This window comes from Carassius carassius, chromosome 39, assembly GCF_963082965.1.
Source record: "Carassius carassius chromosome 39, fCarCar2.1, whole genome shotgun sequence".
NCBI lineage: Eukaryota > Metazoa > Chordata > Actinopteri > Cypriniformes > Cyprinidae > Carassius > Carassius carassius.
The window spans coordinates 20225330-20251611 of NC_081793.1; the positions used below are offsets into that span (position 1 = coordinate 20225330).

Sequence of the window (26282 nt, forward strand, 5' to 3'; positions counted from 1 at the left end):
GTGAAGAGAGAGACAAAGACGCTGACAAAGAGTGTGTCTCTGTGTGTGTATGAGCGAGACAGAGAGAGAGAGAGAGAGCTTACCTTACAGTATCATTATCCACACTCTCCCTCGCTAACCGTTTTCGTACCACTTTTGCCAGAGCTCTGACCAGAAACAAAGGCATTTTTGTTTCTCTCTGGGTTACAACTAGCTCTGTCACATCTCTGGGTTGTCATTAAAAAAACATCAACACAACAAAAGTCACATTCTGTTCTCTTCTTTTGTGTTTTTTTTCAGTTGGTGTTTGTGTGGGTCTTTCATGCAGGTGTTGCCCTGGAGACAGGGAAAATTATTATATCATTGACAATCGAACGTTAGAAATATGAGACTTATTTAGGCTTATCTTGGGTATGTACATGTTTGGGTTAGTTCACTCAAATGAAAAATTCATGATATGGAAAAGAGCAGTTTAGACATTCTGTTAAATATCTCCTTTTGTGTTACAGTGAGTAAATGATTTATATATAATATGAAAATAAAAAAGTATATATATAATACATTTTGATACATAATAAGAATGTATCTTTTTTGTTTTTTAATTGGTTGTACTCTGTTAATAATAAAGCAATAATATATAATATAAATATATCAAATTTAGTATATAATATGTAATATATATTATAAATACGATATAATAATATGAATATAATGCTATGTACATCTGCTGATGCCTCTAGACACATCATTAGTGAAGTTGATGTGCTGATTTGGATTAAATAACATGCCAGCCTACAGTTTTAAAGTACAAAAACAAAAACTTTTGTGCAGCATTTTCACTTCCATTTCACATTTTCAGAGGAACCAAATTACAAAACACTTCTAGTAGCTACAGTATGTGGGCAAGAGAACAGTTATGTTGCAATTTACTAATGTTTTCCTTTTGAATGCTAGGAAACACTGTCCTCTAGGCATTCTTGAAAAAGACGTGCACAGCTTCTCTGAGATCAGCTGTTGCTAATCAAAGGGATAATTCACCCAAAATGAAAATTCCGTAATTCTCATGTTGTGTCTCAGTCACCGTGCACTTTCACTGAGGTTTTTCCATAGTAAATAGTGACTGACACTGAAAAATAAAGAATACCATATTGGTTTGAAACTACATGAAGTTGAGTAAACCCATTTTAGGTGAACTGTTCCTTTAAATTGGCTGACATTCTGAGTGCTTATCTTTGTCGGATACAGTGAGTAATGCTTTATACAAAAGATTAAACACAAGATCAAAGGCACACTTAATTATAATTTGCGGTTTTTGGCTTTCATTAAAAGTTAGTGAAAGATACTTCAAATGTGTTTAGCAATAAATCTCTTTGAGACAATTACACAACAGTGGAAATGCATTGGAACGTGGTCAGTCTGAGTGGAAACTAGTTGCCCTTTTAAATTTGGAACACACAAGGGACCTCTGTGATACCAAATGCATAATAATTTTTTTTTTTAAAGTTAGATCTCTGTATAACTTTCCTAAAAGGAAAATGCATCGTCTGCATGACTTCCTGGGGCCCCCGAAGCAGACTTAAACTGCATATTCTTTCAATTAATCCTCCAGAAAGCTGTTTCCTGGTGATTGTTTATATCCCCTGTATTTGGATGGTTACAACATAATCAAGCATCTCATCTTGTTTCCAAGAGATTTTTTTCTTCTTCTCTGGTAATGGAACAATGTAATTGGTCTGGAATATCTGATTGGAGAAGAAATAACAGATCTGTTCATAGGAAACCTTTGTAAGCGAGAGCCTATTAATCACTTTATGTCCTCAGGATATTGAGACTGAACTATTCATTGTTACCAAAGTGGACCACACAAATTTCTGGCTTATTTTGTATGTTACCTTCCCATTGAAAAAACAAACCCTTTGGTGAAACAGTGATTGTCTCACCCCACAGCCTATTATTATGGGCTCCCAAAGTGCCTGACTAGTAAATAAAGGAGTTTCTCATGTGAAGTCATTGATTATTTCCAAGATACCATATAAATGACTGTAAGATACAAGTGTTCTCTAAGCATGAGGTTAAAAGTGTAGCTGACCATTTCTGCAAAGATCTCTGTATATCAATTCATGCCACGGATTGAAGTGTAACTGACAAAGTATTATTAAATGAACCCCAGCAATACTAATGGCACTAACTGATCTTGATAAGGTACACTTTTAACTTCGTAAACTTTACAGATGGTGATTCAGAGCCAGCAGTCTCACTATAATGGCTTTCTGGCAATGATGTCAACCATCTGCTTCCCTCTTGGAAAAACTTTTCCTTCCAAAAAGTTTTCATGCTGCACATTAAAAAGGGTGTTTGTGGTACACAACTTGAAAGTGGGGGTAGGGAGGATAAAAATATGCAGATGGTAACACTTGTTTTAAGTAACAATTCTCAACCCAGAATTGTTTTAAAGAACAATTCTTGTTAGCTTATAAGCACACTTATGCCTTATATTGCATTTTTTTTAAATCCCTTAAGTTAACATAACCCATACCAAAACTTAACAACTAGCTTACAATTAATAAGCAGCAAATTAGGAGTTTGTTCAGTGAAAACTTAGTTAATAGTTAATCTGTGTTTCCTATTCTAAAGTGTGATCTTCACTATAACTCTTTATATTCTTGTAAAATAATTGAATTTATCAGCACATATGAAGTGTAATTTAAAAACACATTCAGCACAGTTGTAATTTTTTATTTGATTTCTAAAGGATAAGAGTAATGCAGTGTATCAGCTGTACTGTGAATGAGATACTTTATTTGTGTTATATAAGTGGTACTCTCTGAAATAGGTATAAGTTGAGACATTAAAGAGCTGTTCAGTTCTTTTGCATCTTTTATAGGCTCATCACACCCCTTCATCATTCCCAACTTTACTAATTGATCCATTGATTCACTTCTACACTGTAAACTGCATTATATGAATGAGAAAAAAAAGGACCATGATGTTTCCTGCCTGTCAAGTCACGTCTCCATAGCAGAAGATAAAGGGTTTTGTCTAAACAGATAAATACATGAGACGTGCCAGGTGTTTCTTACCATGTGTGCCAAAAACACTCTTGGACTTGTCTCAGATTAAGTCACAGGTTCAGAGCATTTAACCAAGATACCGTGGAATGTGGAAAATGAATAAAACCTGTCTGAACATCTGAGTTGTGATGCTGCCCTTGTTGATGACGTGCTCTTTAAAATTGTTTGCAAAGTCAGGACACATCATGTGTAGTTCAGATAAAGTTGCATGGGTCATAGCTGTTGTGCAGTACTTTTTCATATGTTCCTATAATTATTATAACATTATCATACTGTATGTTTCAAACTCACAATTATTAAATATGGAAATCAAGTCAGATTTATTTATATACAATATGGTTTGAGATCACAAAATGGTTTGAGGGGATGTCATAATTTTTGCCATGTCCCTGGATGATGCACTAACATGAAGATATATGTTGCATATATCACTTAGCAGTCTAGTAAGCAGCACTGGATTAAATTAATTCTGTGAACATGTTTTGAGTGATTGTGGTTTTAGTAGACATCTTACTTTAAAACACTGCATACTGTTTGATATATTATTGAAATTGTTATGAAATGATCAAAATGGCAAAATAGATTTTTTTTTTTTAAATCCAAAACTAGGCCTATATGTTATAATGAAAGGTAACCTAACTCTGAATACCTCACATTTATTTATATCCTGTTCATGTTCTTGCTATATATATATATATATATATATATATATATATATATATATATATATATATATATATATATATATATATATATATATATATATACATATATATATATATATATACATATATATATATATATACATATATATATATACATATATATATATATACATATATATATATATATATATATATATATATATATATATATATATATATACATATATATATATATATATATATACATATACATACATACATATATATATATATATATATATATATATATATATATATATATATATATATATATGCAGTGACTGTAATATTATAAACAAAATTTTACAGTATTTGTTTTAATGAACAAGACAAAACATTCCTTTAGGCTACCTGGTGTTCATAAGCTATAGTCTCTGTTGGCTTACAATGGAGTTTGTGGAGAAATGGGTCACTAACCCATTAAAGACATAAGAAATCTGTGCAAACTATCAGAATTAAGAATGGTCCATTGTTCATGTTCTGTTCTTGGAATGCAGATGACCCGTCAGAGATAAGAGTTATGCGTTCTGATGTTTACACTTCGCCCTCTAGTGCTGGAGGCTGAAATTGCCATTAAGGTTGCGATACCCACAAATATACTACATAATACATATTCTGACCTTTAATGTCGTGTTTAATTATTTTATTATTATTACTTTTAATATTAATTATTAAGTTATAAAATACTACAATTTTGCTCAGATTGCGTATGTGACCTCAGCGGAGTTGACCGTAAATATGTTTGTGAATCGTTACAGTAATCGGCGTACAAATGTCACTGCGTACGCTCGTTGCGTAACTACGTGATTGAACGTCAACATGGCTGAAACCATGCAAGCTTCTGCTAGGAGTTGATGTGGCACTGAAGAGAACCGCTGACAGTGAATTTGAGCTTAATAAATCACTTTTTTTGTAGATTAAGGTATGTAAGATTACATTTATACATGACTGCATTACGTCATTACTTTACATAAAAAATCTCATGTTGCGCCATTTAAACTTACTTCTTGCATCAGCTAACCTGTCTCTAAAGAAAGTTTGCAGATAAAATAACAAGTGTTTTTCTCTAACGTTAATGTCTGTTAGTATTGATTGATAGCTCTCATACAATATAAATATTCCCCACTCATCATTAAATGTATTAATGTAATAATAGCATCCAACCCTGGTAACAGTTTTCTTCTGTACGTTTAGCACAGTGATGCAACTGACTTGTTGAATTGAATGTAGCTCAGTTGGGTGTAGATAAAGCTTTTGTTTACATTTACATTAAGTTAAATAAACTATCTTCATCTTATGATCTCACATGCCAGGGAAGATTTATGTGGGGAACTTGCCTGAAAGATCTAATTAAATTGATTAGATCAATTGTGTATTGATACGCATATATGATTTATATTTCAGTTGTACAGATCAGGTCACCATGTATCTCCAGAAGATGTTCTCCTGTTCTCAGTTTTTAGCGAGACCAAATGCTATGCAAACATTCATAAGAGCTGCTTCACAAGGCAAAAGTAAGTATTTATGTAATTCTGTACCTTGTATCACATGCCTCTTGTAAGAAAGAAAAAATATGTAGGTGACTATAAAGAAAGTTTATGGACTGCAAAAGTGATCGGTATCAGAACAGATATTTTTAAGTATATCAGGATATCCTTGTTCCTTATTTATTAAAATCAGTCAGAGATAGAGATTTAAACAGAGATAGAATGAGTTGTTTCCATTCATAACCCCTGCTCTTAATTTACAGCTTGTCTGTTTCTCATTCACTGGGTCGGTGCTCTTCTTTGAGATCTGTCCTGTCAGCGTTTGGCTGTGCTGTCTGGCTTTGCTGATGTGGCACTTTTTACAGTGTTATTTTCTTTCATAAAGAATGTGGTGGGGGTGTTGGTGCATGGGCTCTGAACATTATGAGCTAAGCTTTGTGAATGGCTTGTGATTTCTGTTTGTTTCATTTGATTGCTTTTACAGATCACTTTTATGATTGCACTGCCTTTTGTTATTGATGAATTTTGTATAAAGACCAATCAAATTTTAAGTGTAAAAATGGTCAATATTGATTTTATGTTTTCTTTAAGTCAGCTGGTCTGAATTCTCTAGAATCCCATAGGGACCTGCACATAATTTGTTCACATGTATGCATTACTCACTCAGATGTAGAGGTGAGTTTTCACATTTACTGTTTTTGCTCAAAATATTACAAGTTACTGGCTAATATTACTAATTTAAAGTATTTAATAACACTCTTAAATGTTATCTTTTTAATTTCAAAATAAAGGCACATTTTTCGTACTGTACGTTCATGTACACTTTTAGTTTTTAAAATAATCAAATTTAGTTGTACGCATTGTATTGTTCATATTATTATCAGCCATAACAAAAATAATCAAAATCAGCTTATTGCTATTAGTCAGAAATTTCATATATATGTCACAATACACATCTGTAATGTTTTTTTTTTTAATTATAAACTTTAATAATATTTTCAATATTTTTTATAGTACTTTCTTAAAACTTAAGATGATATTTATTTTTAATTATAAAGAAAATGGTTATAATACACTTCCTTGGAGATTGTTTGGATCATGCCAGCTGGACTTTGATATTATTTGTTATTATTTTTCCCTGCCCGATGTGGCTTTGGTTACATCCGTTGAAAAGAAGCACAGAAAGTTATTCCATTTTAGATTATAATCAATTTGCATTGATTAATTTTGTGGGGAATAGAGTAGTATTAATTTGTTTACAATTAAATTTACATTTTTGCATTTAGCAGACACTTTCAAAGAGACTTAAAAGAGAAGCATATTATTGTCACAGAGCTAATTATATTTATTGTATGCAATGCCATTTGTTACAACATGCACTTCACACTTGCTATTTGCTCTGCATTATTTTAATGTTTATCAGTGATACAATCAGTGCACGCTAACACAGTCCATTTATCCATCACTCACTGGCTTTCCTGCATGGCATGGCTCCTCATTGGGTGCTTTTCCGGCTCTCTCTCTATGCAGATCCCTCTTCCTCCCCATTTCTCACACTCCATGCTGTGCGTCAGTGGAGTAACGTGCCTTTTTTTACAGTGCCGCTGGCACGGGCGCACGGTAAGTCATTTGCCCACCGAAGTGAGCTGCGCCAGGCCAAGAGAATCGTCGTCAAGTTGGGGAGTGCTGTCGTGACCCGTGGCGACGAGTGCGGCCTCGCTTTGGGCCGACTCGCTTCAATTGTAGAACAGGTAAAGAAGATGATAGAAGCTTAAGGATTTTCACATAATGTTGGTGCAAATTGTAGGAATTTTGTTTATAATATTTAATTGATATCACATTATAACTCTTTATTTATGCATTTTGATTGTTTAAGGTGGCCATGCTTCAGAATCAGGGTAGAGAGATGATGATCGTGACCAGTGGTGCAGTAGCATTTGGAAAACAAAGGCTGAGGCATGAAATACTTCTCTCACAGAGTGTGAGACAAGCCCTGCACTCAGGTCAGAATCAGCTCAAAGATATGGTGAGGACATGTACATTTGATAACATTTTTGGTTAAAAATAAAATTGATTTATTTAAAGTACAATGTTAGATTTAAAAGGGATAGTTTCGCTCTCTATATCTCCCAATAACTTGTGTTATAAACATGTTATTTAAATACTTAGTTTAATGATAAAAGTTATAGTTATAATTTGAGAAGTGTAACACAGTGGTGTGTAATGATATACAAATAAACATTCCTAAAATCTGAATACATCATATTTTATACATTTTAGCATGACTTTTCTAAATATGATGTATACATAATCAAGTAAACCTAAGTTGCTTCTGTCCGGTAAGTGTTCATCTGCAAGTCACTAACAATATAAAGGTTATACTTGCATTACTTTTATAAACTAAGTTTAAACAGCACAAACACACATGAACCTCAACCTGAAGGCAGAGTTTTTAGAATTATACCAAAAGGCCTTATTACTTATTAAAAGAAGGCATGTAGTTGATTGTGTACAACAGGTTTTTTCAGCAAATTTCTTATCATACTGATAAATTAGGGGCTTTATAAATTTGTATCAAATATGATACAGAAGGCATCATAGGGTTAAGAGATCACAAAATAAATGCATATGAATCTAGCTGTTAAATCCAAGTCTTCTAAAGAGACACAATCGCTTTTTATGAACAGATTTAATGTATGCTTTAATTCACATAAACATTAATCAAAGCACATACATAAGGCACATCAAATATGGTAAAGATAAGCTCAGCAGTAGGCTACTCTTTTGGCATGTGGAAACAAACCTCCTTTGTTTTAATTGTGTGTCAACCAAACATGTTTCAGCTTAGTAAACTAACCGTTTTAATTAAAAAAAGTTAGAGGCTGAAGTTGGATGTGTTTCCTTTGTCAGTCACTTCCAGTTCTAGAGGCGAGAGCGTGTGCAGCTGCGGGACAAAGTGGACTTATGGCTCTGTATGAGGCAATGTTCACTCAATACAGCACTTGTACTGCCCAGGTACATGCAGAAACTAACATATGCATGGTGAAGCTACAAAACACACTCTTATTCATAACTTCATTGTTATTTTTTTTGTTTGTTTGTTGCTTCAGATCCTGGTAACAAACCTGGACTTCCACGACGAACAGAAAAGACGTAACCTGAACAGCACTCTGCATGAGCTGCTGCGTATGAACATCGTGCCCATCATCAACACCAACGACGCTGTGGTGCCTCCCCCAGAACCCAACAGTGACCTACAGGGGGTAAATGTGGGTATTGGGAGAGAGAGTCTGCCCAGCCGCCTTGCCACCCATCCTCTTCCTTTTGGAACTGCATGCTGGGAGGGGCCTTTACAGATGCATGCTGGGTATCATAGCAATGCGGAGGCTTAAAGGGTTAGTTCGCCCAATTAGCAAAATTATGTCATTAATAACTTACCCTCATGTTGTTCCAAACCTGAAGACCTCTGTTTATCTTTGGAACACAGATATTTTAGATTTAGTCCGAGAGCTCTTAGTCCTTCCATTGAAGCTGTGTGTACGGTTTACTGTCCATGTCCAGAAAGGTAAGAAAAACATCATCAAAGTAGTCCATGTGACATCAGAGGGTCAGTTAGAATTTTTTGAAGCATCGAAAATACATTTTGGTCCAAAAATAGCAAAAACTACGACTTTATTCAGCATTGTCTTCTCTTCCGTGTCTGTTGTAAGACAGTTCAAAACAAAGCAGTTTGTCATATCCAGTTCGCAAACGAATCATTCGATGTAACCGGATCTTTTTGAACTAGTTCAACAAATCGAACTGAATCGTTTTAAACGGTTCGCGTCTCCAATACGCATTAATCCACAAATTACTTAAGCTGTTAACTTTTTTTTTAATGTGGCTGACACTCCCTCTGAGTTAAAACAAACCAATATCCCGGAGTGATTCATTTACTCAAACAGTACACTGACTGAACTACTGTGAAGAGAGAACTGAAGATGAACACGGAGCCGAGCCAGATAATGACTCGTTCACGAGTCAAGAACCGTTTCTTTCAGACGCGTCCGATTCGAGAACTGAGGAGCTGATGATACTGCGCATGTGTGATTCAGCGTGAAGGAAACCGACACACAGAGCGTCTGAACCGAACTGATTCTTTTGGTGATTAATTCTGAACTGATTCTGTGCTAGTGTTATGAGCCCAGGTAAACCGAAGGCTTGCAGTCATCGCCAATGACGCCATTACGTCGAGCGCAAAAGAACCGGTGAACCGTTTTCTTCAACCGGTTTATTGAATCGAACTGTCAGAAAAAAAACTACTGGTGATCCGTAAACCGATGCAACCGGTTCTTGACTCGTGAACGAGTCATTTTCTGGCTCGGCTCGGTGTTCATCTCTCTCTTCACAGCAGTTCAGTCTGTGTACTGTTTGAGTACATGAATTACTCCGGGATATTGGTTTGTTTGAACTCAGAGAGAGTGTCAGCCACATTAAACAAGTTAACAGCTTAAGTCATTTGCGGATTAATGCATATTGGAGACGCGAAGCGTTTACAATGATTCAGTTCGATTTGTTGAACTGGTTCAAAAAGATCCGGTTACATCGAATGATTCGTTTGCGAACTGGATATGACAAACTGCTTTGTTTTGAACTGTCTTACAACAGACCCGGAAGAGAAGACAATGCTAAATAATAGTTTTTGCTATTTTTGGACCAAAATGTATTTTCGATGCTTCAAAATATTCTAACTGACCCTCTGATGTGACATGGACTACTTTGATGATGTTTTTCTTACCTTTCTGGACATGGACAGTATACCGTACCCACAGTTTCAATGGAGGGACTGAGAGTTCTCGAACTAAATCTAAAATATCTTAAACTGTGATCCGAAGATAGATGGAGGTCTTACTGGTTTGGAACGACATGAGGGTGAGTTATTAATGAAATAATTTTCATTTTTGGGTGAACTTTCCCTTTAATCTTTGTCTTCTACACTGTTGCAGTCTGAGGGGTTTTTTCCATTCTTGTAGAAACTAGAAAGAAATTAACATTACCCCATTCACAGTACTGTCGCTTACTCTCTGGGCTCATCTGCGCTTGCTCTGTCATGCACTGGTTGTGGCTTCAATGTGGTTTCATGTGGAATTCTGCTTTTTGATAGACTAGACAGTCACTGTTCATCATACCCATTTTAATGCCGTAGTTTAGAGAGAAATGTTCATGGGAGCATGAAATATAGTAGTGATGTCTGTCTTTGTGGGCCGCTTTCTTTAGTTTGAATCTCTTTTCATAATTCTTTTCTCTTTTTCATACTGCAGGTTATCAGTATCAAGGATAACGATAGTCTTGCAGCGCGGCTTGCCGTGGAGATGAGGGCAGATCTTCTCATCGCTCTCTCTGACGTAGAAGGTGAGATTTCAGTTTGAATGATAATCAGTGAATACATCAATTTCCATATCATATTTTACTGGCTGGTATTAGATATGTTTTTTATTTATCTTTTTATAGTGTATATGTACTTGTGCATGCATTTTTTTTTTTTACGTTTAAATTATCTTTGCCATCCTGTAACACTCACTTCAAGTATTTAGTAACACTGTTAAAAGTAATTTTTAGCAAGTCTCAAAATTATACTTTACGTTAAAATGTTGTAATGCCTAAATGTTCTTGTAACATTTAAAAAGGATTTTAGTGTTTTGGTATTTTATAAATTTATTTTATTTTTATTCAGCAAAGATGCATTCAATTGATAAAAAGTGAAGACATCTATTTATAATGTTATTTCTGTTTCAAATTAAGGCAGAAAAATATATCATGGTTATTTTTAAAATATATAAAAATAATTTTAACTGTATTGTAAAACTATATTACACTTAAGGAAAAGGTTTAAAGACTTAAATAATTGTCACTCGTTTTAATGCTGTTAAATGCGGTCTAAAGCTTTCCAGAGTATATTTTAAACTTTACTTTCCAGAGTGAAATTTTTAACTCTACCCTTTTAATTGCCTTTTTTATAACACTGTCCAGGCATTTACGACAGACCACCAGGGTCAGACGATGCCAAGCTGCTGGACACATTTTACCCTGCCGATCAGCATTCCATAACCTATGGCACAAAGTCCAGAGTCGGCATTGGAGGAATGGAAGCTAAGGTATGATCGCAGAAAGGATACCTGTAAAAGCACACAAAATATATCTTTTATTAGGATGAATAACTGAAATTGGCAGTCTGTGTATTTACTAAACTTAAGGTTAAAGCTGCTCTCTGGGCTCTCCAAGGGGGGACGTCTGTTGTCATTGCTAATGGTACAAACCCCAAAGTCACAGGTCAGGTGATCACTGACATTGTTGAGGGAAAGAAAGTAGGAACCTTCTTCTCAGAGGTCAAGCCAGCTGGTGAGATACCACACATTCTTCTGAATCAGTTTTTTTCTAATGTGAGAAATTTATCTCTGTTTGTTGAAAGATCTCAGGTGCCACTTTTTGTCTTCCACAGGCCCCACAGTCGAGCAGCAGACAGAAATGGCTCGCTCTGCTGGCAGGACCCTTGCTTCCCTTGAACCAGAGCAGGTTGGCTGAGCTTGTAAACCACTACTTTAAATGATTGGCTGGAATCATATGGGCCTATTTTCCCAGAAACCGTTGAACCATTAGATTAAAAAGGAATATTCTGGGTTATTTTTATCTTAACATCTTTAGAAAGCATCTGGGTCATATCATTCTGTTCGTCCACAGAGAAGTGAAATCATTTGCACATTTGCCGATCTCCTTACTGAGAGGAAAGACGAAATCTTATCTGCCAACAAAAAGGACATGGAGCATGCTGTTAGCACAGGTAACAGGAAGTGATGGTGGGCCAATCTGGTTGGATGGTTGGATTCTCCCTAACGCCCCACCCACTGGAGTGGTCTTTCACAAAGAGTTTTTTTGTGGTCTACTTCATCTCAATCTGCTGTGTTACAGGTTGTCTGTCTCCAGCCATGCTGAATCGACTCAGTTTGTCATCGTCTAAACTGAACAGTCTGTCCATTGGCTTGCGTCAGATCGCAGTGTCCTCTCAGGACAGAGTTGGCAGGGTTCTGCGCAGGACTCGTGTGGCAAACAAACTGGAGCTGGAGCAGATCACTGTCCCTATAGGAGTACTGCTGGTCATCTTTGAGTCTCGACCAGACTGCCTTCCTCAGGTCAGGTGGACAAAATGCATGCATATACATAAATGTAGTTTTTTTGGATATTGTTTTAGTTTTCCTACTGTATGTGAGCATGTTTAAGTTTGGGCGAGTGGGTGGTGGTTAAACATCTGGGCTGTTAACAGACATGTTTTAGATTCAGATCCTTTCATTCTTCACCAGACTTACCAAGTCTCCAGTTTTCTCAAGTGAGATTGGCCAACCAGTATCTGTATTGTAATGTGAGCCACTTCATACAAACATCTGCTAAATGTCTCATTTATTTTTATCCCAGCAGGTTTCGGCTTTAGCCATTGCCAGTGGAAATGCTCTTTTGTTGAAAGGTGGCAAAGAGGCGGCCAACACAAATCGCATCCTGCATGAACTCGCTCAGGAGGCTTTGTCTATCCATGGAGTCAAAGATGCCATCCAGCTGGTAAATGAAATGCTTTTGCACAGCAGGTTTTCACCTTTAATATATATACACACACACTTTGTTAGACATTATTTCGATGGAACGCTCAACTTCTCGTATACATGGATCTAATGTTAAAACTGTTAATTTATGGCATTCATCTTTTAATGTTGTTTCATCTTTTTAAAAATCTTTGTAAATATTATTTTTCTGTATTTAATGTATTAATATTACTTAATTTGTTTTTATTATTATTATTAATTTAATATATATTTATATATAATAAATATATAACACAGTTGCTTTTTGTTTTATACTATTGTTCACAGAAGAAAAAAAATAAATAGTTGTTAACAAAAAATATATATACACACACACACACACACACACACTGCTGCTCTAAAGTTTAGGTCCAGTAAGGTTTTTTTTTTGTGTGTGTAAAAAAAAAATAAAAAATAGAAATCTTATAACAAGTTAAAATAACTGTTTTCCATTTTATATATTTACAATGTAAATGTTTATTCATGTGATGCAATCTCAATGATCTTTTGTAATATTATAAATGTCTTAACTGTCACTTTTGATCAATTGAATACATCCTTGCTGCATTAAAATATTAATTAAAAAATATCAGCAACAAAAAAACATTTTGCTGTGTGTTTATATAGTCATTTAAAAGTTACATTACAATGTGTGGCAGGTGAGTACGCGTGAAGAGGTGGAGGATTTGTGCCGTCTGGAGAAGATGATTGATCTGATCATTCCCCGCGGCTCCTCTCAGCTAGTCAGAGATATTCAGCGTGCAGCTAAGAGCATCCCTGTTCTTGGCCACAGTGAGGGGATCTGCCATGTCTATGTGGACCATGAGGCCAGTGTTGACAACGCCATCAAGATCAGTAAGACTTCCAGTGAAGATTTACGAGTGTAGATATTTTTTTTTCCCACATAGGTGCACTTCACAGACAACAATTTGGTATTGTAGTTTTGTTTATAATGGTTTAAATTGCACTGTTTATGTTTTATCTCTCTAGTCCGAGACTCTAAATGCGACTACCCTGCAGCCTGTAATGCCATGGAAACCCTGCTGGTGCATCGAGATCTTCTCAGAACCCCACTGTTTGATCAGATCATTGACATGCTGAGAACAGAACATGTAAGACCACATATATACACTGTGTGTATATATTATAAAATTATAAATGTAACACTTTTGTTTTTGCCACCATTTTTCATGAGCTGAACTCCGAGATCTAAGACTCTTTCTATGTACACAAAAGGCCTATTTCTCTCAAATATTGTTCACAAATCTTTCTAAATCTGTTAGTGAGAACTTCTCCTTTGCCGAGATAATTCATGCACCTCACAGGTGTGGCATATCAAGATGCTGATTAGACAGCATGATTATATGCTTATCAGTGGTGACTGTCAGTTTATGTGCATATGACAGAAATTGTCAATAAAATTAATACAAGATGTAGTCAACCAGAAGATGAACACTATTAACAGCAATTATTATATGATGCATTCACACTTGTAGCAATATTTGGTAGTTCTGTATGTTGTTTCAGGGTTAGCATCATCTGAGATACAAATAAAGACATAATTAGCCTAGCTGCCGTTCCAACCAAGTAAAAATAATTAGTTTAACCCAACCTAAAGAATAATAATAATAATGATAATGCACATTTGATCAGATACAAATGCAGTCACAAATTATGAGAGGCATTATTTGAATATTATAAATGATTAATTATTATTATATTTCTGCATTTTATGAAATAGTCTACATTTATGACTGCACTTTATTAAAATTATTTAACTTTTGTAGGTGAAGGTCCATGCCGGCCCCAAGTTTGCATCGTACCTGACCTTCAGCCCGTCAGAGGTCAAGTCTCTGCGTACTGAGTACGGGGATCTGGAGTGCTGTATCGAGGTTGTGGACAGTATGCAGGATGCTGTTGATCACATCCATAAATACGGCAGTTCCCACACTGATGTTATCATCACTGAAAATGGTAAGACTAAACATACATCTGCCTATAGTGGTGGACAATCATGTATAAATCTAGACTCTTGGTGTTAAAATGACTCTTTCAATGCTCTATTGTGAACAAAAAAAGCAGTGTTGTAGTGCCATCTAGTGGGAAGATTGATGCTTCCAAACATTGATTTAATTATCTTTATATGTCTCATACTCTTTGTAGAGGAAACAGCAGAGCAGTTTCTTCAGCAATTAGATAGTGCCTGTGTCTTTTGGAATGCCAGCTCACGGTTCGCTGATGGATATCGTTTTGGTCTCGGTAAGTGCCTTTTTCTTTTTTCCCCACCCACAAACTTATTTACATTTTTCCCTGTTGATCTCATAATGACCCTGTGATGCTTTGTAGGTGCAGAGGTTGGCATCAGCACGGCCCGTATTCATGCCCGTGGGCCTGTTGGGTTAGAAGGGCTTCTCACTACCAAGTGGGTCTTACGGGGCGAGGGCCACACAGCTGCAGATTTCTCAGAGCAGGGCAGCATGACGTATCTGCACGAGAATCTTCCGGTGGCGCAGGTTCTTCCTGGACACAGAACCACCAGCGTCAAGTAAAAGCATCTGAAGTCAATAATCAAATACATCTTAAGTAAAAGCTCACCCACTTAATGTATTTAAAGACTCCAGTCAGGCAATGTATTTGGAGAAAGTGTGAATACAAAGAAAATCATCTGTCCAATGAACCCATACATTTAAATATTCCAGATATGTGTGTCTAGTTCTCAGAAAGAACCAGATGAACTTATAGCTAACAGAAACCAAGAAAGGTCATGCAGAGACAACAAGGGAATTTTTTGTCATTTTTTTTTGTTATGATTTGTGCATTATGTTCTTTTGAGTAGCCGAACGAATTACTGATCATGGGAAAAATAATGACAGCTTCACTCCAGTATGGAGTTAATGAAAAGAGTCCCCGCGAATTGCCCATGTTATATATTTATGTAATATTTAATGTGTGAAAATGCAGTAGGAATTTTGAAATGAAATTTCCTGGCAAAATATGGAGCATTAAAAATCATTGTGCCATTTTACAGCATATTGTGTACACATAATTTCAGCTTTAATGGGAAAAAAAATGTCATTTGGCATAGTGCTTGCCTTATTCAACATCACATAAAAATAAAATACTGTATTAAGATTTTTTTTTTTTTCTGTGGAAGAGTGTTAGTCATATACAGTACAAGATAAGGAAACTGTTATTTCAATCGGAAGAAAAAAAACCTTGTATTTTCAAGCTGCTTTGTCTATTTAATTTACTTTTATTGAAGAGGAAATGCAAGAAAAGCAATGTTCCTGTTCATTGCTTTTCTCATTTAAATTATTTTTTTTATACTTTAATCATGAATAATATGCAGAACTGTAGGCATTTCCATCTTTCTTCTGTAAAATTCACCCGGGACGGCCAGCTTTTGTCCTGAACTGCTTCAAAAAGGCCTTGTTTTCTTTACTTTAAAGTGCAGTAACACCCTACAAAATAGATAGTGGTGCTTATAGTGTGAAAAGTGTTCACATTTTTGTATGTAGAATAAATTTTCTTCTTTTTTTTGTACTTTCAAAATGCTTCTGGATACATTTAATGCCTCTGACAAAGACCTGAAAGTTCTTGTACCTGAAAGAGGTTTAGAGAAGGGTTTAGGGAGGAAACTGACAAGTATTGGGGCCATTTTGAACTTGACTAATAATCTTTCTTAAGTGCAGTTCAGTGTGGAAAACATCAAGAGGTGGTTCTGTAGGGAGAGAGAGACTTGCCAAGCACTGAGTGGGACATGGAAGAGTGAAAACAATACTACAGAGGATTAATTATGTTGCTATTAGGAAAGAAGAGACCGCGAGAAGACTGAGGCTTGCCAGTGCCTTTTGACTCACAAGTTCTTTATATTCTCCAAAATGTGTGGTTTATGCTCAATGAGCCTTCATCAGAAACTAAAAAGATCCAGTCTCATTCATCTGTTATTGTGTTCCAACCTTACTGCGTAAGATCTATGATCAATGAGTGTTTGGATGAAAGAGGTTAAGAAAATGCTCAAATGAGGAGAATGTTACTGCCAAATCAGGAGACTGAAATACAGGTGCAAAAGTAAGACTGCAAAATTTTGACTTGCATGCGAAACAAAGCTTTTCAAAAATAAAAGTTCATGAGCGTTGACCCTAAAAATGCTTTCAGATGTATTTTGTCAGTACAGGTTTATTCTCTTCAAATTATGACTGCTAAATAAATGTTGATTTGATACTACTGCACATCAACCTGTGCCCAATATTTCACACGTCTGAGAGTTTAAAGCATATGGATGTGAAATTGAAAAGAACCGGTCTCATGGCTTCAAAGCCATTGGGCTTTCACAGTCAGTACAGCTTTAATTGAACGTTACTTGAGGCAAAAACTCTTTTCTTGTGTTTCCTTGATCTTTAGAGACTCAGATGTGCTCCCTGCAGAATTTAATTCTTTTTTCAAATCAATAATTAATCATCAAAGTTATTTATTCATTTGTGTCTTTGCCAAATATGGGCTTCTAATTAACAATTTCAATAATTGATATTTATCTTTGAAAGAGCTTGGTATCCATACCTTATGAAAAATGCATGAACTGAGAGATATGGACTTGGTTTTGTTATGTGTTCTGAGAGAGCCGCATGCTCGGGGCTAAGACCAGGCCACTTTGACTTTTCCTCTTTGAGTCTGTGTTGCCCTATGATGTGCTGCTACTATGGGGCCTCTTTCAAGGGCCCAAAGCATCTGCTAGACATCATGTGATCTTATAAAAATCTTTTGCTCTTCCATCCTCACATACCCCTTTTTTGTTCTTTAATAACTCCGTTCAAAGAACAAGCTGTTTCCTTAATAATTTTCTTTTGTCTCTCAGGCATGAGATGACGTCATGCAACAACATTTTGGCATGTTTCATTCATTCAAGATTTCTGCAGGTTTAAAAAAGGTTTTAAAAAGCCGTAGTTTGCCCCTTTCACAAATTAAGACCTTAAAATGACTTAAATTCATAAAATCATGGCATCAAATGCAGCATGAGCTGCAAAAAAATGAATATCTTTCATGAATATCTTTCAATATCTTTTCAGTAATTTTTGTCCTGTTTTTCAAGACGAATATACAAATATCCTAAAATCAAGATAGTTCTGCTTGAGATGCCAAATGAAGATATGAAACTTTGTTTTTTGAAACTGAACAAAATTAAGGAAGTTTATGCTTAAAACAAAAATCTGGAAATGGTGTTAGAAAACTTGTTTTCCTTTTGAATTAAGTTGTTTTTGTGGCCTTTGGCAAGGCCATGGGCAGATATTTTTCCTTTATTTAATCACAAATATATTTCATTTTGATACAAGACAAAAATACTCATATTTTGTGCTGTGTGATCAGAAGGTAGTTGAACTATTTTTTGGTGTAAAAAATGCAGGGCTGCTAATACAACTCATTGTCTCCTCCAAATGGACAAGTTGTGTTCCCTTTTTTGGGGGGGTCTCAAAAAGGTCTTAAAATCACCTCAATAAAACTTGCAGAAACCCTGCCATTGCATGGCATTCAGAATGTAGACATGTTTTTTTTTTTTTATTTTAATCAAATTTTACTTTATTTCCAGTTGTAGTTGGGAAGGGAAAGGTGCTGATAAAACACAGTTTGCTCAGTCAACAGTGTTAAAAGAGACAAATAGCCCTAATTAAGTGAGGCATTTGTGCCAGAATAAATCAAGCATCACAAATACATTCAGCATGACAGATCCACAGGCCTAATCACATCAAGGTGATTGAAGGTCAGACGTAGTTGCTGCATGGACAGGCAGTGCTGTTGACACATTTGGGAGAGGTGGTTGTGTGATTTGGATCTTCAGTTGACGTCAGTCACACGTCTCAGGGAGCCCATGGTAGGACTTGGACTGCCCCACTCGACGTACCTCCTGTATTCGCCAGGGCGCAGGAAGAACTGGCGGCCAGTGTAGTTGGGGTGCTCATGGAGGATCCAGTAGCCTTCCATAACATTGGCTGAAGAGATGTCTCCTTTGTGGAATCGCTGACGCAGGTCAGGGCAATCTTCATTCAGCTCCATTGCCTGACCACCAAAATCGGAGCGCTCAAAGATCTTCATCCTGTAGTTTCCAGTGTACTGGGGAAGAGAAAATTACAAAATACTTTATGAACAATCTCTTTTTTTCGTTTTTTTTTTTGATGAGCTAGAATCTCACAACCTTACATACATAATTAAATTCTTAACTTGCTGATGCAAAGTCAAAATAGCTTCACAAATAAAGACTCACAGGAGGAACCAAGCGACAGGAACGAATGCAGTCGTTGAATCCAGCCCAGTGCTGGAAATCGGGGTATTCACCCTTGGAGAGCATGTACTGGTATCCAGCATAGTTGGGCTTCTCATAGGCCATCCAGCTTCCACTTTCTACTCGGATGGAGTTGCAGCGAGAAAAGTGGGCCTGCATGTCAGCGCAGTCTCCAGTGCACTCATAGTGACGGCCCTGGAAGTTTTTGTCTTCAAAGAAAGTAATCTGTGGGTTTGGTTATAATAAAAGAAAAATAAAGGTACACTTTTTGTTTGTAGTTTCAATTTTTCTTAATAATTTTTATTTATTTATTTATTTTTGTAAGAAGATACATAGAAAATCTGAAATGTTCTTTTTAATAGTAATGTTTTATAGTCTATCAGTTTATATTTTGTCTTCTGTATTACAATTTATCTTTTAATCCAGAGTATACCATTTTATAATTTTTTAATTTATATATATATATATATCTTTCACCAGTACAAAAATAACAGCTGTTCTATGTTTTGTTCGAATTTATTTTGAGGAGTTAAAAGCATGGTTTCGGGTAATAGGGATGAATATCCTAAAACCTTGATCTGTTAAATTTACAGACAGAATTTGGTCACTTACCTTGCCCATTGTGACTGTTCTCTGAGCGGACCAAACCATTTCTGAGGTCAGGATCTCTTTATAGACCCGGCATGGATCAGGGCTTTGTGTGTGACTCACAAAACTCTTGTCTGGTCAGCACAATGTGTTCTATAGAGTGAATGTGACTGCAGATCTGCCTGTGCATGGCCCCCTTTGTGTCTTTGCCATCTTTTTTTCTCTCTCTCTCTCTCTCTCTCTCCAAACACAGCACCACTGCACTTTTCAGTGCTTGACAAAAAAGTTGCAAACTCTGCTTTTAGTTGCTTCAGGGCTTTACTTGTAAATGCCTTGAACTGGCAGGACTCATAAATGAGGATAAACTGGTAATATGAAGCTCGGATATAAAGTGATTTAAACAAGATTTAATTGAATTTGTTCTCTTACATAAGCACAAAGTTATTTTTTTATCAGCTTGCTTTATGGTTTGGTATGAGACTAAAATTAATTCTTCAACCATGTCAGATTTATAAAGTTGAGTTTGGCTTGAAACTGACATGCATTCTTGTTTATTTTTATTTATTTATTTTTATGTGTACTGGGCAATGAATCAATGGGTCTTTATTCGAAAAACAAGAAACTGAAGGCTGAAGAAGGCTGAAGAAACGTTCTGTTTCCTACACTACCAAATAATTCAAAGCATCATGAAGAAAAAGACAACATGCAAGAACTGTTTTAATCAGTTTTAACATCTTTAATGCTCATTAAAAAAAAAAGACTGTGTTTTTACATTAAACTGCTCCTCATTCTCCTAAAGGAGCCAATCATGGGATTCATGCTACCCCATTCGCTGCAGGCTCTGTATTCTCCGGGCCGCACGAAATACTGACGGCCTCTGTAATTTGGGTGCTCGTAAAAGATCCAGTAGCCCTCCATACAGTTACAGGAGTAGATGCCGTGGTGGCCAAAACGGTCGTAGACATTGGGGCAGTCATCTGTGAACTCCATCATCTGTCCGTACATTTCCGGTCTGTTGTAGATTCTCATGCGGTAGGCACCTCTGTACTGTTGTGTGGGGAGAAAACAGAGATCAGGGCTTTAGAGGAATCAGGGCAAAGCAGAGACATTTGATAGTCAGAATGTCAGGGAGAAAACTGAAAACTCTTGATGTCGCTATTGTGACTGAGCCTTTGAACATGACTTGACCTGCTGTAAATGTGCTACTTTCAAAGATTTTCAAGTAGACGTTTAGTCATTTTTGTCAAACAAACTCTAGTGACAGTGTCATGATTCTTCCACTGCAAAAAAACAGAGATGAATGGAATTATGATGAGCTGCGCAGTCATCGGAGTGCGTCTTGCTCCATTTGAAGTAACCAAATCTCCTGGTGGACCTGTGAACCTGTTATTTTCCCCTGCATATATGAATTACTTCAAAGAGCTCGTTGATTGACGTTTTTTTTTTTTTTTTTTTTAAGGTGTCTAACTGTGTGAAATAAAACCCATCAGTTTGATTGACTTACTGGGGAGAACATCTGACAAGATCTTATACAACTGTTGAAGCCCATCCAGTGGTGAAAGTTAGGATACTCCCCACGGCCCAGGATGTACTGATACCCCATATAATAGGGCTTCTCGTAGCCAACCCAGTGACCCCCCATGACCCTTATGGAGTTGCAGCAGTTGAAGTATCTGTATGTATCAGGGCAGTCAGCAGAGCACTCATAAGAGCGCCCTTGGAAGTTGGAGCCTTCATAGAAGATGATCTGACGATAGAAAGCCACAGAGGACAGTAAAGATGTTAGCAAAGAACAGAGGAATCATGTAAGTGGGGAATGAATATCCTGATTTTGTCCATTCTTATGGGAAAGTTCTGTAGAAAGCTCTTATGGCTAAACTTACAAAAAAAAGATTGACTGAATATACTGGAAGAAAAATTTTAACAGAGATACTATTCTAAAGAATTATAATGTCCCTTTGCAAAATTCTCCTAATCTTTATCTAGTTTGACTTTTGAATTTCTTTTCAGACTATATGGTCTTCGGGTTGTTTCAAGTCAGTGTGAAGCTCATGTTCCTAATGTGGCGAATAACCACATACTGTCTTGTGAAAATAGCCATTCTGAACAGTAAGTATTACTCTAATTAGAAGTACAACTGTCAGCGCCTACCTTTCCCATGGCTGCAGAGCAGGATGTCCACACCGGTCTGCCGTACTCCCATAGAGGTCCTGGTGGACCTTTTATACTCTTCTACAGATGTATAGACACAGAAGCCAGAAGCACGTCACAGAAACTAGAGTTTACCTTTCAAAACGTCACAGACCTTTCTATTATTCATTTCTCTAAAGACAACTAAAGCCACACTCCCATTATTCCCAAATGCTAGAGTTTACCTATACAAATTCCCCTCACCTCATGAGCCTTACCAGCACACCAAGCCTTGTTCACCAATGACCTGATGATCTGCTTTTCACAACAGGCCACAAAAGGATCAGGAGGCATTAAAACAAGCTTTTCTGTCTATGGCACAATGTGTAGTAAAAATAAAGCAAACTAATTTATGCACAAGTTACATTTGATGTAATTCAAAGTTCGCTTTAACAGTGGGGTTGCAAACTGGGACCATAGACGCCAGGCAGCTGGCAGGGGAATGGTAGGAGGTTCACAAAAGATTGAGAAGAAAAAAAAATTATATGGCAGTCAAAATTAACATGGTAATTAATTAATTAAACAAGATGTTTTTTGATGTTGTCATCAAATATGCAATTACAGGGAAACACAATTGACACATTCTGTTTAGATTGAGGCGAACCAGCTTGACAGACATTGTGTCAACCAGTTGGTGTGGTGAATTTTATTGAATTGTTTATTTTTAAATACTGTCATCACAAAGCATTTGAGAGTGATATCATCACAGCACACATTAAAGTACATCTGGTGTCTGTTTTTCCTGCCGTGTGCATTTTCAGGCACTCATCTAAGTGATTCTGACACTATTGATTGTTCTGGAATGTGTTGACATAACCTCAGACAATATGTTGCCTTCTTTTGCTTCCATAGCCTGAAGAGTCGCTCTGATGCAAGGTCTTCATATGAGGCTGTGTTGAGGTGGGTCATACATTTCATGTGTTTGTGTTCGTGTTATTGTGTGATGGTTGTTTCAACTCTAGGACAGTTGGCTCTGGCATGTAAGCAAACCCCTCAGCTGGCAGGCAAAAGGCCAAAGACAGTTGGCCTTGTGTTTCTATTCTTTTCAAAGCTGAGCTTCACTCTCCACATCTCTCCTTTCATCAAGATGATGAGCAACGCTCTGTTTTGTGTATTGTTTTTTGCCGGTTTTACTCCAGAGAATGACAGCTTCTGTAAAACAATAGCCACACTGTTCTTTGATAGCCTGGCATCGTTTTAAAACAGCTCAGAGAGTGAGAGAAGTTGTAGTTAGTGCTTTGTTTCTTTATCTGTCAATGGCTTGAGCTGACAGTCACAATCATTACTAATGTGTCTGATCTTAAAAAGTCTAAAGATTGAGCTTCAGAGATCACACTGAAAATCTATTTTAAACCTGGAGATAAACAAAAAGTTTTGGGATTTTGAAAAAATGAAAGCTATCGTTATCGCATAAAATGGATGATAAGAATTTAATTATTATTAAATGAAGAAGATATATTTAAGATTCTGTTCTATTTCTAGATCACTTAACTAGTAAGCAATTTTGTGACATTGATATTTGTAAATTTAACCTGACCTTTTTATTTTAGACAAATTTAAGTTATTAAAGCAAAAGGGGGACAAAATGCAAATATATCAAATAAATTCTGAAACTCATTCCAACTTTTGAATGTAATTTGTACAATTTTTTTTTCAATACACTACAAATTAAAGTGTCATAAATTAAATATTATTATAATTATTTAAAATGGTTTTGTATATTCTATATTCTTGTCATTTAATCACTTAATTAGAACAATAAAAATAGCATTGTGGTCTCAAGACTTTTTGGACTCAATTGTATAAATGATTGTCTAGTGTTATATCTTTTGTCTTTTAAATCTAACTTTCTGTCTCCTCACCTTCTCAGCTTTTTTCTTGGCTTAGTTAATGATTACTGTACCAAATGTACTCTGCACTACAGGAATGGTTCTCTCACATTACAGGCTTGCAAATAGTAATCTTGAAAGCACTACAAGACATTTCATCCCCACACGGGGCGAAATACTTCAAATAAGCCCAAGCTTTCTCTCTTGGTTCCCCCTGGAGAACATAAAGCCAACGCTTAAGATCTTTTGCAGCCTCTCCGGTTGAGAGAGAAGGAAATGGAGAGAGTTGTTTTGGACAGACACAAAGTGTAACAGTACAGTTTTATCACATAAGATTATTTTCATTGTGAGGTGATAAAATATGCAAAATACGCTAATTTCATTTATTTACAATCAGGTCCAAAAAAATCGGAGAAAATACGTCTGTTTTACATTTGTATTTTTGTATTCAATTTTCTTTGTAATACATTTTATCAGTGTTTTTTAAATGTTGAACTGAACTCCACCAATCTGACAATCATGTTCTCCAGCATGATTTGAGAAAGATCCTAAAATCTTGCGCAGTAATGGAAGAACAACTGACCAACATAATGAAATTCACATGATCAGTGTCATAAATTTACTTGATTAGAGACTTACTGTAGAAAAAAATGTTTCTACACGTCTAACGTTCAAAAACATATTTCCATGCTTTCAGTCTGACTTTAGACTTTTGTTCAGTATCTATAAACCTGACTAGTCTTTTGGTTCATCTGTAAACTTAAAGGATAATATTGAGAAAAGAACATGGTCTAATTTAGTGACATTACAGGAAAGGCTAAGAAGACTATTTTAATGCTTGATAGACATAATGGCAAACAAATACACTGTTAGTTTCTTGATTGTGGCATTAAATTGGAATTGTATGTCTAAGCTAGAATTAGACATACCAAGTAAACATAATTCATTTTAATTTTTTCAGGGTGGAAGACAATATGCAGTGGACTTTGCAGTCCCAGATATGAGTATTTAAGTTTACATGGACTGTTTTAAAGAAAATGTGTAATTTTAAGTACTTTATGGTTCTAGGACAAAAGCTCTTTACTAGTGAATGGCAGCTGCCGCTTCTCTCCAATTAGCCTTGCGAGTATGTACGAGCGGGCCTTAATCTGCTGTTGAAGACGGTGTGATGGAGCTGGTGAGCCAAAGCCTCCCATGTGAGGGGGAGGAAGATGAGGGCCCCTTTGCTGAGAGATCATCCTCCTGTTGTTGTGCGGAGCTGCAGACGGGCCCTGTCTGTCCCTGCCAGCGCACAAGCCTCGCTATCGGCTGCGCCAGACGGTGCCTACGCTCGCCGGCCACTCTGAGAGCGTGCCAGGGACAGCTTTGTGGAGATGTGTCTGATGTGCTCCATCTTTTCTTTTGGAGGATAATTAAAAGAGGAAATAGTGGTGGAATATACACTGAAGAATGGAGGGATTGGGGACTCTTCTGAAGCCATTCAAATAATGGATGTGGTTATTATTTAGTTTATACATGCAGTTTTGTGTGTGTCTCTTGCCTTTGCTACACACTACTGGACGTTTTATAAAACTTTTCTTTAGAGGGTTTAAAGTTGACTTTAGCCCCAGATTTCATATGTGCTATTTATTTATTTTACACTACATATGTTAAAATGTGTATTTTAATTTTTTTTATGTTTTGGAAAGGAATCTCTTATGCTCACCCAGGCTGAATTTATTTGATCAAAAATGCAGCGAAGCAGTTCAATATTATTACAATTTATTTTCTGTTTCAGTTTCCAGTGTCACGTGATATTTCATAAGTCTTTCTAATATGCTGCGCCAGATGACCTGGCCTCCACAGTCACTGGACCTGAACCCAATCGAGATGGTTTAGGGGTGAGCTGGACCGCAGACTGAAGGCAAAAGGGCCAACAAGTGCTAAGCATCTCTCAGGGAACTCCTTCAAGACTGTTGGAAGACCATTTCAGGTGACTACCTCTTGAAGCTCATCAAGAGAATGCCAAGAGTGTGCAAAGCAGTAATCAAAGCAAAAGGTGGCTACTTTGAAGAACCTACAATATGACATATTTTCAGTTGTTTCACGCTTTTTTGTTATGTATATAATTCCACATGTGTTAATTCATAGTTTTGATGCCTTCAGTGTGAATCTACAATTTTCATAGTCATGAAAATAAAGAAAACTCTTTGAATGAGAAGGTGTGTCCAAACTTTTGGTCTGTACTGTATATATATATATATATATATATATATATATATATATATATATATATATATATATAAATTCTTCTTAAGGGGGACTTTAACACTGTTGTAACCTTTCATTATGTTCATGCATAGCCTATTAATGGCCATGTTTCTTACTAAATTCAGCTGGTCCTCATTTTTCTTCAAAATTTATCCCAGGTTTACATGCTCAGCTCCAAAATCAAACATGATTATGCATTATGGGTTACTGGGTTTGTTTTTCCTCACATCTCCTTTTTAGGTGAAACAGAGCGGTCCAGGTAAAGACAACCCTCTCACGTGATGTTTCCTTCACCATCCCATG

The 26282-nt window shown here is 36.2% G+C and overlaps 3 protein-coding genes across 5 annotated transcripts; 1 reads left to right on the forward strand and 2 right to left on the reverse strand.

The window, feature by feature from the left end:
• The first annotated feature begins 4525 nt into the window (after positions 1 to 4525).
• On the forward strand, positions 4526 to 16362 carry LOC132121587 (delta-1-pyrroline-5-carboxylate synthase-like). Of its 3 annotated transcripts, none has more exons than XM_059531125.1 (18): positions 4526 to 4676; positions 5159 to 5268; positions 6772 to 6992; positions 7118 to 7267; positions 8152 to 8256; positions 8352 to 8504; positions 10542 to 10632; positions 11251 to 11375; positions 11475 to 11619; positions 11720 to 11793; positions 11959 to 12058; positions 12187 to 12407; positions 12691 to 12828; positions 13508 to 13703; positions 13839 to 13960; positions 14636 to 14822; positions 15012 to 15107; positions 15195 to 16362. In XM_059531125.1, exons 2-18 carry the CDS (start codon positions 5178 to 5180, stop codon positions 15395 to 15397), a joined length of 2418 nt encoding a protein of 805 aa, XP_059387108.1. In that variant the 5' UTR covers positions 4526 to 4676; positions 5159 to 5177; the 3' UTR covers positions 15398 to 16362. The 3 variants fall into 3 exon arrangements, with proteins under 3 accessions (XP_059387108.1, XP_059387107.1, XP_059387109.1); XM_059531124.1 differs by having other exon boundaries at positions 4527 to 4676; positions 8352 to 8510; positions 15195 to 16361; XM_059531126.1 differs by having other exon boundaries at positions 4527 to 4676; positions 6841 to 6992; positions 8352 to 8510; positions 15195 to 16360.
• A 2028-nt stretch (positions 16363 to 18390) lies between these two features.
• On the reverse strand, positions 18391 to 19869 carry LOC132121589 (gamma-crystallin S-1-like). Its single transcript, XM_059531128.1, has 3 exons — positions 19735 to 19869; positions 19105 to 19347; positions 18391 to 18953 (listed from the first exon to the last, which is right to left on the reverse strand). The coding sequence occupies exons 1-3, from the start codon at positions 19771 to 19773 to the stop codon at positions 18678 to 18680; spliced, it is 558 nt and encodes a 185-aa protein (XP_059387111.1). The 5' UTR covers positions 19774 to 19869; the 3' UTR covers positions 18391 to 18677.
• A 556-nt stretch (positions 19870 to 20425) lies between these two features.
• Positions 20426 to 22198, reverse strand: LOC132121588 (gamma-crystallin M2-like). Its single transcript, XM_059531127.1, has 4 exons — positions 22105 to 22198; positions 21862 to 21942; positions 21215 to 21457; positions 20426 to 20757 (listed from the first exon to the last, which is right to left on the reverse strand). Exons 1-4 carry the CDS (start codon positions 22192 to 22194, stop codon positions 20479 to 20481), a joined length of 693 nt encoding a protein of 230 aa, XP_059387110.1. The 5' UTR covers positions 22195 to 22198; the 3' UTR covers positions 20426 to 20478.
• Between the last annotated feature and the right edge of the window lie 4084 nt (positions 22199 to 26282).